The sequence below is a fragment of the Gekko japonicus genome, unplaced genomic scaffold, assembly GCF_001447785.1.
Source record: "Gekko japonicus isolate JY-2015 unplaced genomic scaffold, Gekko_japonicus_V1.1 scaffold298, whole genome shotgun sequence".
Taxonomy (NCBI): Eukaryota; Metazoa; Chordata; class Lepidosauria; order Squamata; family Gekkonidae; genus Gekko; species Gekko japonicus.
Window position 1 is genome coordinate 759,148 of NW_015163615.1, and position 12,959 is coordinate 772,106.

A 12,959-nucleotide genomic window follows, 5' to 3' on the forward strand; every position below is an offset into this window, starting at 1 on the left:
ATGACCTGGCAAAGTGCTGGATGTGGCTCCCTATCTTGATAGTACAGACAGCTTCCATGACAGCGAGGCTGTGTGTGACTTCTTGTCTCTTCAGAATCTGGACAAGGGTGTTCTTGTGAACACCTGTAAGTTCAGAGTGCTGCCATTTAGCTTTGTAGTTCCTGAAGTTCCCAGGTTGACTGGAAGAGTTAGTATCACAAAAGGATCAAAGCTATTTTTGTTTTTCATTCTTCCTTTTTTAGGGTAGTATCAGCTGGGCAAGCTTGTTCCTATCTTTGGTTTCCACCAATATGGCACATAAGGAGCCTCCATACAAACTGGACCTCCCATAGATCTTTCGCACTCCTGAAGTGGTAAATGCTGTGAGTCTTCCCTACCAGGGAAAAATGGGCTGTCAAGAGACTAGGTCTTTTTGGTTGTCTCTTGTCAAAACGCAAACAATGGTTCAGGTTGAAACCTAGAAAACCATGGAGGTTTTCTTCTCCCTATGAATTCAAGGTCGAGTGACCGTGGTGTCAGAGAGAGAGCAATAATGAGATGGAAGGGCTTCACAGGTGCTGAGTAGATCCTCTGGCCTAGCAGTTTGAAGGGCACCAGAGTGGGACTATGCATTCCATTTTATTTGTGTCAGGACTTTGCTTAATTGGACCCTATACAGCTGCAAGGTATCTGGTCTAACTGACAAACACACCTGATAGGTTGAGTTTCCTGGTCAATAACACAGATCATTGGCCAAGCTACATCATTAGCTTATACATTTGGTTGGTCAATCAGAATCATGCCAATGCAGGTCGCTGAGCATAAAGAAAGATTCTTCAGTTTAGTTTCTGCCCTTTGTCTGGATTACAACTAACTTTGGGACATCTTTTGACTCTAGGTGGGCCAGGCTAGCTGGAAACCTGTTTGACTCAGACTTTGAAGCTTTATTAGACTCAGCCTTGTAAAGGTAACATCTGGATTAGAACTGATACTTGCAAAAGGGATTAGGTTAGATATATAGCTTTATTATTTTATCCTCACAGCTCATTGCTCTTTTGTCTATTCCTGCAAAATCTTTTAATAAATCCCTTTAATTATATCTTGTGCTGTTCCTGGGTTTGGGGCTTCAATCTGAATCCAGTACTTTAGTTCATATTGGTAACTGTTTTCTGGAACCTTCTAAGCATCCTACATTGCAGGGCTGACTTTCTTGTTCTTTGACCCAGGAGGTCTAGAGGTTTAGATCCTTGGTCTTTGGCTGATGGGTAAGTAAGGAGACCGGTGGTAGCGATACCCGGGGGGAGGGGGGGTGGATTCATACTTCAGCTCTTCTGGCTTGTCTTGACCAATCTGTCGCCCTTAAGCAGGGCCTTGGCTTTAAGTGGCAAGGGGCCAGGAGGAGATAGTGCATGAAACTGGAAGGGATGCTAACAGGGCCTGGTCTTTCTTCCTGAGGCCTCCTGCCACAGACTTCTGTTCCCACCCTGGACCTAACAGTGGCTTAGTCTAGACAATGCAGGAATTATGGGGACACTCCTCCCTTCATGGGACACATTACGTTCATTTAGAAGACTCACTGTATGCATTTACCACCCTCAGGAATCCACCTCAACAATTCTATGGTGGTTTCCCTATTTTTGTAGCTTGTGGTAATTAGAACATTTCAGCTGGTCACTGAGTTTTGATTCTAAACAGTTTGAAATAATGTCTAGCTCACTAACTATCTCTGCCTATGGTTCTCCTTTCCAAGCACTGACTTCTACAACTTCTGTTAGCAAGCTTGCCTTGTCTTATGGGATAAGACCAAAGAATTTTTAAAAATATTTTGTACCATGCAATGCAGATTAACATTTGCAGTGATCAACACTCATGGCAAGTACTCTTGCCAGACATCATGTCACCAGTCAGAAATGTGAGTGTATCATCTAGCTGTAGTCAATTCTGCATGTAAAAAATGGGAAGAAGAGAAGCACTTGTGTTTTTAAAGCTGATGTTATCTTTAAAAAATCACAAGCTTTGCTTACTACTAACCAGGCTGGCCTGGCCTGGGAGCTGAAGGGATGCCCTCTTGGAGTCATTTGCAGTGTGATCGTGCAAAATCCCACTTCCTGGAACTGCCTGCAGATTTGCTTATTATGTTCCTGTGGGACAGGGCGATGGAAGGCATTGATGCACCATCACCTTAGTGCTGGAAAATGTGCTAAGCCTCCCTCCTCCTTGGCCTTCTGAGATTTCTCCAGGAACTGGCCAAACACTTTGTAGCCTCTGAGGGTTAAAAAACTTTTTTTGAACAAGAGAAAGTGGAGGATCTCCAGATGCCAGATTTCAGCTTTGGCGCCAAACTACATGCTTTCAGTGTCATCACATCACACGCATGGCTGTGTATAGAAGAACTATTTCCCTGATACCTCAATCATCCATCCAGGTACCTCCCAACTAGAGAAACTCATGAAAGGGAAATCCCACTTAGAAACTTCAAGGGATTCAAGTGGACAAAGCTAAATCAGGTTGGTTAAAGTCTATCACTCCTGCCATCCAATCAGTAGCCAAAGATAAAGAACAGCTCACTCCCCCCACAGGGTTACTCACTTGCAGGACTTGTGGGAGCATGGCTTGAACACAGCAGAAATTGGATGCGCATAGCAGATTGGGCATAGGTCCTCCTCACTGGTGGGCTGCAGAAAGAACAACACTCAACATATCAGCGGCAGCCAGGATTAGCCTACATCAAGTTTAAGTGCAAAGTGACTCATAATGAGAATGCTTTAAGAACAGAGCAACAGGCCTTTACAGTCCATGGAACAAAGTTCTGCAATTCAACCCTCAAGAGTGGAGTTGCTGGGCAGGTTTGTACTCTCTAGGTTTTAGGGTTCAGACAGAAACCACAATGCCAAAGATCAAGCCAAGTTGGTTGCTTCACTGCCCCTATCCAGAAGCTCTTGAAGAGAGAAGAAGAGAGAAGACATTGGATTTATACCCCGCCCTTCACTACCCAAAGGTGTCTCAGAGCGGCTTACAAACTCCTTTCCCTTCCCCTCCCCACCACAGACACCCTGTGCGGTAGGTGGGGCTGAGAGAACTCTGACAGAAACTGCTCTTTTTCAAGAACAGCTCTTATCAGAACTATGGCTTGCCCAAGGTCATCCAGCCAGGTGCAAGTGGAGGAGTGGGGAATCAAACCCGGTTCTCCCAGATTAGAGTCCGCGCACTCAACCACTACACCAAACTGGCTTGAGATCAGAGGTGGGTCCCAGTAGGTGAAGAACGCATCCTCCTGTTCTAAGGTACATGAAAATCAGAGCTGTTTCCACTGGGGTGACTGGGCAGGACATTTCCAGACTTGGGGCCTGAGAGGGCACATTGTCTTCTATGCTGGTTTCTGCTCTACTCTGTGTCTGACTGGTGTAATTTGGTGAGTAGAGATTTAATTCTACTATTGAGGGAGGAACTGGCAGATAATGCTGCACTGAACAGGCCCAGTTGTCTATACCTGAGGTGGTGATGGGCCCCCTCCCTCTATTTTGGTACAAATAATTATGGGAACATTAATGGTAAAATCAACTTCTCCCACTGCCATGGGGAAGGGAGAAGGTCTGACAATGCAGGGTTACAGTCCAGGGTTACAAACCCTTACCAATCCTGTCATAATGAAGTTTGAGTCCAGAGGCAACTTTAAGACCAACAAAGCTTTATTCTGGGTATAAGCTTTTGGAGCCAGTTTGGTGTAGTGGTTAAGTGCGCGGACTCTAATCTGGGAGAACCGGGTTTGATTCCCCACTCCTCCACTTGCACCTGGCTGGATGACCTTGGGCAAGCCGTAGTTCTGGTACAGGTGTTCTTGAAAAAGAGCAGTTTCTGTCAGAGCTCTCTCAGTCCCACCTCACAGGGTTTCTGTTGTGGGGAGGGGAAGGGAAAGGAGTTTGTAAGCCGCTCTGAGACTCAGTTGGGTAATGAAGGGTGGGATATAAACCCAATTTTTTCTTCTTCTTCTTTTGTGTGCATGCACACTTCCTCAGATACAACAATCCTATCATGTAATTTGGGAGGAAGAAAAAGATTCCCCATAATTCTATTTCTTCTTTTACCAGGAATTCCATGACTGGCTCTGCTGTCCATGGTTCAGAAGAGCTGATTTGGGAATACAGGAGTACATTATGTCATAAACAAGGGGGGGGGAACCCCTGTCTGTGGCCAAGAGGAAGAGCAATCCCAGTGGGCATGCTGCCCTACAGCCACCAGGAGGGGGAGGGGCTGAAATACAGCCAAAAAAAGACTTACAAGATATAAATAAAAAACCTCAAGTCTTATGAATCACCCCCTTGGTGCAGGGACAAGAGAATACGTACACTTGACTATTCAGCATGCTGTCCTTTAACTTTGATGCTGGGAGAGTTTGTAAGAGTCAAGTCATGCTTGCTTAGGCCTCCCTGGCTTCACTAACTCTTCACACTGAAAGTACAGTGGACTCAGCCTAGCTTGAGGTTTTTTAGTAAGGTTCACTTTCAGCCTCCAGATGGGCCTTCACTCTGACACTGGATTTCCCCAAGTGCCAGGGTGGAGCTTTCACATCCACCCCCTGCCTCTGCTCTCCTACTGCAGCAGCCTTCATGCAGCTCTGAGCCGCAACTGGAAAGCGAGCAGCCACATTAATAATTCAGATCCAGCCAGGATCATGTTTTTTGCTGGATCACGGTTACCTTTCAGAGGTCACTCAGACACAATCACACGTACAGGGAGCACTTCAGCTCCCAAAATCTCCCTGAGCAGCCACTATTCTACTCTTATGCCCTTTGTCCCACGATGCTTTCTACACCACATCTCCCATCCCAAAATCAAAGGACACACAATTCTACAGCTTTAATTGATGCACGTTTATCAAGCCTGTTTTGTGTTTATTTTGCATTGCTGAGTCTTTGTCTTAGATTCAGATCCTAAGACCTAAGGATTCTTTGTTTTAGAGAATCCAGAACTTTTAAAGCAAACATTGGGGAAGAATGGGTTTGAAAAGGGAGATAATGTGAATTGTAAGGGCACAGCCAAAGATTTAACATTATATGGGACCTAATTTCACCAAAAGCAATGGATTTCTGCGCCATTAGGACATCTGCTTGCTCTTCAGTTGTCAGTGACTGAAAGAGAAGGAAAAGGACTAGGCATGGCGGCCCTCACTTCTTCTGAGGCTCAGACTTAGACCTACAGCATGGAGGCCCACTGCCATGTAGCCTTGACGCATAGGCATCTGAGACGATATTAAGCTAAGCCACACAGCTATCCAGGAAACAAAGAGACATCCAGCACTGAGCCGCTTCGGCGGGAGGGCGGGATAAAAATTAAATAAATAAATAAAATAAAATAAATAAATAACACTCTTGGTAGCTGCACAGCACTGGCAGATCTCATGGTGAGAGCCTTCATGCAATTGTGGTTATAATATGCCAAGAATAAAGAGCATTGGGGCACTCACCAAGGTGGAAGCTGCAGCCTGCTTGGACTGTTCACTCAGATGACCCAGCATTTGCTCCACTTTAGCTAGCTCATCCTGGCTAATATAGTCAGTGTCTGTGAGGAAAAACAAAGAACAATGACAAACAGGTGTATGTGTGTACAGCTTCTGATAGTGAAAGAGGAGGAGGGTGTCTATCCCATATTTCTTTGCTCAGTCCCCTCCCATTTATGAAATTAAACTGACGCTGCAATAGTGAGGAATGGCCACATGGTGGCATAACTAGCATGACCTCTGTTAACCCCATAAAACACAAACAAAAGTCTCCAGATTAAGCTCAACATCACCAATGTACTGTGTGCAGCAGTGACATGTGGCGTGGAGAAGACAAGTGTAGAGTTTTCTTAAGCCAGCAGAGAACAGCCTGTATGCTAGGGTATCTTCTCAGGGTACAGAGCCGTGATAGTTCCATGCGGCTTTCTTTTCTTTTTTAATTTAAATTTTTATTGTCTCAGTACAGTACAACAGTGAGCTTTCAGATAAATAACACAGTGATTTGGTTAACTAAGGTTTAGCCATGGCATTAACAAAACATACAGCCTACAAATACTATTTCACCATTCTAATCTTAAGGGTCTACCTCTGTAGCTCAGAAATACAATAACTCCTGGTACTGTTTATTTTTTGTGGTAATTCCTCCCTCTGCAAGGTATTGAACCACTGGGAACCATATTCCTTGAAATGTTTTCTGATAGGAATTAGCGTTCCAATACATTTGTCGGTTAACTATTTTACAATAAACAAAATGTTCCCATATTTTATTTTGCCAACATGACAAGGTAGGAGTAGCTTTTTCTTTCCATTTTTGTGCAAGTGTTATTCTGGCTATTGCTAGTAATGTAGATATTAATATAATTGAGGTGTTTCTTTTACAGGCTTCCGGGAAGCAGAGGTCATTTCGGGGGTGAACGCGGGGGAACACAGTTCCCCCGGGTGAGGTGCAGGGGGGCGGGGCACATGACAAAGCCCCACCCCCTGCTTCCGGCCGCCCCGCTTCCAGCCCTCATTCAGCCAGGAGGAGGCAGGAGAAGAGGGGAGGGTAAGTTGCTTCCTCCCCGCCTCTCCCCACCCCTGCCTGCCTGGGGCCAGGGAGGGCCTTGGTGGGGCTTCCTCGCACTCCCGCTGGCCTTGCAGGTGCACCGTCGGGCCCCTGATGTCAGGGGGTGTGGCATATGCTAATGAGTTATGCTAATTAGTTCCCCTAGCTCTTTTTCTACAAAATGACCCCTGCCGGGAAGACATCTAGCAAAACTGTCTCGGGTAATGCAGGTAAGTTGTATCCTGTGATAATTGAGATTTGTAAAAGGATTTGGGTCCAGAACTGCTGAACATGTGGACAAGACCACCAACAGTGCAGGAAGCCGCCTAACTGGTCACAGTTCTTCCAGCAGTATTTTCGGGTTAATCCTGTTTAATCGTGCTGGTGTAAGGTACCAATGGTTTAGTGTTTTAAAAGTATTCAGTCTGATGCAGAAGATCTTTGAGGATAAACTAGGTGAACGCCGGATTTCAGTCCAGTTTTCTGGTTGTATCCTGTTTTGGCAATCTTCCTGCCACTGGAGTTGTGAATTCAGGGCGTTTTATTTCTAGTTTGTGTTCAAAGGATTAATCTACAATATTTTAATGTCACAATTTCTGTCTTTAATTAGCAGTTTAAAATCTGAAAAAGGTGGCAAGTGTCTCGCTGGAAAGCCAATTTTGTAGTAGGTGTTGAACTTGAAAATATTGGAACCATGGAATCTGCTCTCCGATTTTCTCTTCCAAAGCCGCTTTAGTAAGTGAAATACCTTTGTCAGTGAGATTTATTTATTTATTTATCTTTGGATTTATATCCCGCCCTACCCTGAAGGCTCATTAAGAAGATCTATTAAATGGGTAAGCCCAGCTAGTTTCCATCTCTGAAAGGCTCTCTCTTCCTTTCCCAGGGGAAACCATTCTTGGTTGAGATATGACGTTAGTTGTCAGTTACCAACAATGCCTTGCGCCTATCCCAGATCTCTAGGGCTGCAGTAAAATAAGGGTTTAGCGTGGAATTCGTTTGTCCTTCTCTGGGTTGTCGCCAAATTAAGTCAGATAGTGGTATTGAGCCACTTTTGGTTTCTTTTATATGTTGCCACGTAGTCTGTCATTAATATTCTTACTATAGAGGATGGTTGTATGGCCTCATAATATAGGGACAGGTCTGGAAAATCCAATCCTCCTGTCTTTGTTGAGCATTTCAAAGTTGTAAATTTGATTCTAGGTTTCTTGTAGCTCCAAAAGAATTGAAGAAGAGCATTTTGCCCATTTTGTTAAGTCTTTCTTTGTTATTTGTACAGGTAGTGCTCTTAAAATGAATAAGAAAAACGGCAGTATCAAGCTTTTAATGATGCTTATCCTGACAGCCCAGGAGAGTCCCATAGAATTCCACTGTTTCATCTGATTTTTTGCCCCTTGGAAAGTTGTTTGTAAATTGCAAAGGACTATATATTTCAAATACGGAGGGATCTGAATCTCTAAGCATCTCCAAGGAGAGTATGACCATTTATATGGGGACTGTGTTTGAATATTTTGCTTTGTGTTTGCGTTGATATTAATAGGAATTATTTTTGATTTTCCTAAATTAACTTTTAGACCAAATAAAGCTTGGGTCTTTGAAAAGATGTTCTGTAACTCTAGCAAAGATGATTTCGGATCAGAAAGAAAAATGACTACGTTGTCGGCATATAGGCTAACTGTATGGGAGGTGTTGTTAATTTGTATGCCTGTGATATTAGGATTATCTCTTATCGCCTTAGCCATTGGTTCGATTGCTAAGGCGAAAAGCAAAGGCGACAGTGGGCAGCCTTGTCTTGCGCCCCGTTGCATGGAGATAACTCTGCCTAAGATATTATTAGTTTGTATCCTTGCTATTGGGTTAGCATATAAAGCTCTGATAGTGGTTAGGAATTTATCTCCAAAGTTCATTGCCTTCAACAATTGCTTTAAGTACGTTATCTCTAAGCTATCAAACACTTTCTCTAAGTCGATTGTTAACAGTAGTGATTCTTCCTTTTGTTCTTTACAATGAGCGATTAGGTTCAAAGTGCAACGGATGTTGTCCATCATTGTTCTTTTGGGAATAAACCCAGTCTGGTCAGGGGTTATACAATCTAGGATGATTTTTTGTAATCTGTTTGCCAGGATTTTTGCAAATATCTTTGCATCACAGTTCAATAATGCTATAGGCGGAGGGGGAATCTCGGTTGTTATTGTCTTTAGGAATAGTTATTATATGGGATTCCCTCCAAGAGGGTGGCATTTTCCGTGTATCCAAAAGATGATTGCATGTTCTTGCTAGGTGATCTGCAAGTAGTGTGTTAAATGTTTTGTAAAACAGGGGACCAAAGCCATCACTGCCAGGAGCCGTGTTTGGTTTTGTTTGTTTCAAAGCGTCCAGCACTTCTTTACTTGAGATAGGTTGGTCTAAGCTCTGACGATATTCTGGTTTTAGTTCATTTATTAAACTATTTTTATACAGAAATTCTTGAATCTCTTCCAATCTGGGATTAGTTGTGCTGTATAGTTTTTCATAAAATTGGGTAAAGCATTCACTTATTTCCAGAGGATTTGTAAGTATAGAATTGTTTATATTTTTATAGAGAAGATTTTCCGATCTGCTTGGGTTTTTTTCACTCGCCATACCAGCAGTTTAACACTCTTAGTGTTTTTTGCCAATATAATTGTTTTGAATACAAAATGTTTTTTTTTTTGTATTTGGTGTACTTCAATAGTTTCCAGAATTTTTCGTGTAGCCAGAAGTTCTTTAATAGATCTTCTTACTTCCTGTTTTTTTGTGCATAGTTTCTAAGTTTTGTATTTTTTCCAGTAGAGTTTTAACTTCTTGTTCTCTTTCTTTTTTTCATTTTAGAGGCCACTGCAATCAATTTTCCTCTGGTCAATGCTTTGAAAGCATTCCAGATGATGTGATCTTCTACTTCTCCATTGATGTTTTCTTTGAAATAAAGTTTTATCGTTTGAGTTATTTCTTCCTTGTACCGATCATGTAATAAAATAGAATTATTTAATCTCCAGGTTTGTTGTGTATTTATTATATTGTGTTTTCTAAGATGCATTTCGACATAAGCATGATCAGACCACATAAATGGGCCAATGAGTGTGGTTTCAACATTATTTAAGAGAGAATCTGCAACAATTAAGTAATCTATGCGAGTATAGGTTTCAAACCTCGGGGAGAAATATGTGTAGTCTCTTTCACCTTTCTGAGTTTCTCTCCAGGAATCATAAAGATGGTATCGTTCTAGAATGTCATGTAACTTTCTGTATCTTTTATGATGTCATTTTTTCTGTAGTTTGCCAGATGGTCAACAATTAAATCAAGATGGTGGTTCAACAATTAAATTAAAATCACCGCCGATGATAACTTGTCCCTCTTTGAAATTATTAAGCTTTAGTAAAGTCTCATCTAAGAACTGTCCTTGATTAGCAACGTATACTTTCCCAGATGGAAGCCATCTATATTTTTGCTTTAGCTTCTGCAATTTAGCTGTAGTTGGTTTCAAGCTTCTCCGAATAGCGATTGCTACTTTATGGATATCAAGAAATATTTGCAAATGTTCTCCTTTGTGTTGAAAAGTTCTCGGTTGTTTGGCTGCTTCCAAAATCGTCCGGCGCACTCTTGCATCTGGTATAGTGATTATTACATTTCTTGGAGTTGGACGGCTATTCTTTGGAATGGGTCCCAAGCGGGATGCATATGTAAGTACAGGAAGAACACCCTCCTCCAGCTGTAAAGATTTTGCAATGAGCTGGGCCATCAAGCTGATCAAGTCTTTATTTTCTTCTGCTTGTTCTGGCAGACCCCTGAATTTTAAATGTGCAGCTTTCATTTCTGTTTCAAATGCTATCAGGTGGTCTTTCTGGGAAGCAGAGGCTTCCTGCAGGGCTTTAATGGGAGGAGGTGGCACAGAGGATTTATCCTCTGGTTAGTAACATCTAAGCTGATCAGTATGGCTGTCAGTTCTAGCCCCCCGTGTTGGTGTGAGCTACCAGCCTTGTCCCTAGCTCGCCGTCCACCCAGCGGTTCGAAAGCTTTGGCGATTAGATAAAATGGGTACCACTCCTTAGAGAGGGTGGGCACACCCCCCCCCCCGGTGTTAGCCGGCGACCGGAATGCTCAGCTCGCAAGATTGAAAGCCTAAGAAAAAATCTCTTCGACTCTGAGAAGCCTGTAATGGGCCATTCCGGCCAGCCGGTGGCAGTGCGGCGCTGCAAGACCTGGAGAAGCTGACGTCATCAAGCCAAGCCGAAGTGAATATGCCGACGGAACACGTCTGACCCGCAGCTGAACAAACCCTCGCCGACTGTGAATGTGTGTAATTTAAAAGATATATGTTGTCCTCCCTTACCCCCATAAATCATTGTTAGTCCCGCGTGAATGAGTAACTGTAAATTGCTCAGAGCCAGCAAGCTCTGCAGGATTGAGCGATTAATAAATTGAAAGATGATGATGATGATGATGATGATGATGTCCGTCTGGTTTGCTATGCCCTTCTCCAATGCTGCCTCCGCTTTTTGGGCTGTCTGGTGTAAAGAGGTCTGCATTTCATCTAATTGGAAAGAGAGGTTAGCTATCTTATCTAAGATACCTGCCTCCATAGATTTTAAGTAATTAAGAATTGTTGATGAACAGTCTTGAAACGTTTGCTCCATTGTGGCCGCCATTTTGTTTTCGACTCGAGCTGCTTCCAGGGTGTCTTTTGAATTTTTAAATGAAGCAGGAGTGGATCTGTGCTTACCCGGGTCTGTTCTGCTTGCTGAATCAGGTTTAGGCATGGTTTTAAGTGCGTTGTCTTGGGCGGGAATGAAACGGGGTCAGAAGCTCCAGGATCACACAACCGCCATCTTCACAGCGTCACCATGCCCTTGTTCCATGCTTCTTTCCATAAACAAGCTAGATGCTAGGGCACCTTCCAAGTGTCCATCAAAGATACCTGCCCCATCTCCCAATTAGGGTTACCAACCTCAAGGTGGGGCCTGGAGTTCTCCTAGAATTAGAACTGATCTCCAACTACAGAGATCAGTTCCCCAGAATAAAATGGCCACTTCGGAGTTGTGACTCTATGGCATCACATCCCTGCTGAGCTACCTCCCCTCCTCAAACCTCCCCGAATTCCCTGAGCTGGAGTTGGCCACTCCACTCCCAATGGGTGAAGTATCTGGTAGCCCCAGAGGAAGCAGTCATGCTCCAATTCTTCCTCCAGCTTGTTGTTGTTCAGTTGCACAGTCGAGTCCGACTCTTCACGACCCCATGGATCATCTCCCGCCAGGCCCTCCTGTCTTCCACCGTCCTCTGAAGTTGGCTCAATTTCATGTTCCTCCAGCTACCTCCCCCCCAAATCAGGAAACATGAGATTGTCCCAAAATCCCTGTAGCATCTTCTGATAGGAAAAATGCTGCAGGGAGTAGTGTGGGAATCTTCCTGCACTCCTTTTAGTTCCCTCAGTGTAGGTGGGACTAAAAGGATGGCAAGACAATCTCTGCCCCTGGCAGCACTCCTTCCACTGAGAAATGGACATTGATGCAGGGGCCTCAGAGCCCTCAACCACTTCGCTAGGATTGCCTGGAGGAGGCATTGCAGTATGACTGAGTGCCAGCTGTGCACAACAGGGTCACACATGAACATACATGAAGCTGCCCTACATTTATCAGTCCATCGAGGTCAGTACTGTCCACTTGGACTGGCACCAGCTATCCAAGGTCTCAGGCAGAGGTTGTTCACATCACCTACTGCCTGGTCCTTTTAATTGGAGATACTGGTGATGGAACTTGGGACCTTCTGCAAGCAAAACAGAGGCTCTTCCACTGAGCCAAAGCCCCTCCCCCAAAGGACTGTGCTCCTTTGCCCCTAGGAGCCCCTCCCATCAGGAAATGGAGCACTCCTTCAGTCCTGCTGGTATTAACAGATGTCAAAGGAATGTGGGACCAAGTCACTTTGCTCTCTCTGGTGGAACCACAATGGGAAAGTGGAAAGAAGAGCTAGCCAGGGAAAGCTCAGTGCACTATTGACCAAGGTACTATGTCACAGCAGATGAATGTGACTTCTATATACAATCCTAACATGTCATGCCAATGGCTGAGCATACCAGTTGTTAGTTGGGTTCAGCGTATCAAATGATACACATGTGCAACCAGTATCAAGCTTGCATTTTTCAGATTGAGGGTGAGAGAAAGAGCACTCTCTGGTGGGTGGGGCAGCATGGGATCACAAGCCCTCTGCTGCAACCATGTGAAAAGCCACACAAGGGCTGAGAGAAGCATGGCCAGAGGCCCAATGGCTGAGGACACATGGAAGGCCTCAACAAGGTCTGTTCTGGAAAACAACAGTTCTGCTTTAGGTGTAACTTACAGTGCATGGCAGAAAACAGACGAGGATCTGCCTGTGGTTTTCTCTGCAGCCTCCTGTCTTGTTTGCAGCACGTTTCACCACTATCAGCAG

The 12,959-nt window shown here is 44.0% G+C and overlaps 1 protein-coding gene across 2 annotated transcripts in view; it reads right to left on the reverse strand.

The window, feature by feature from the left end:
• RNF123 (ring finger protein 123) overlaps positions 1 to 12,959 on the reverse strand; it is a 144,139-nt gene that overhangs the window by 4,473 nt on the left and 126,707 nt on the right. For both annotated transcript variants that reach the window (XM_015407416.1, XM_015407417.1), the window contains exons 37-38: positions 5,444 to 5,538; positions 2,569 to 2,654 (exon numbers count right to left, since the gene is read on the reverse strand). In XM_015407416.1, the coding sequence (XP_015262902.1) occupies positions 2,569 to 2,654; positions 5,444 to 5,538 (181 nt within the window). The remainder of the gene's footprint in view (positions 1 to 2,568; positions 2,655 to 5,443; positions 5,539 to 12,959) is intronic.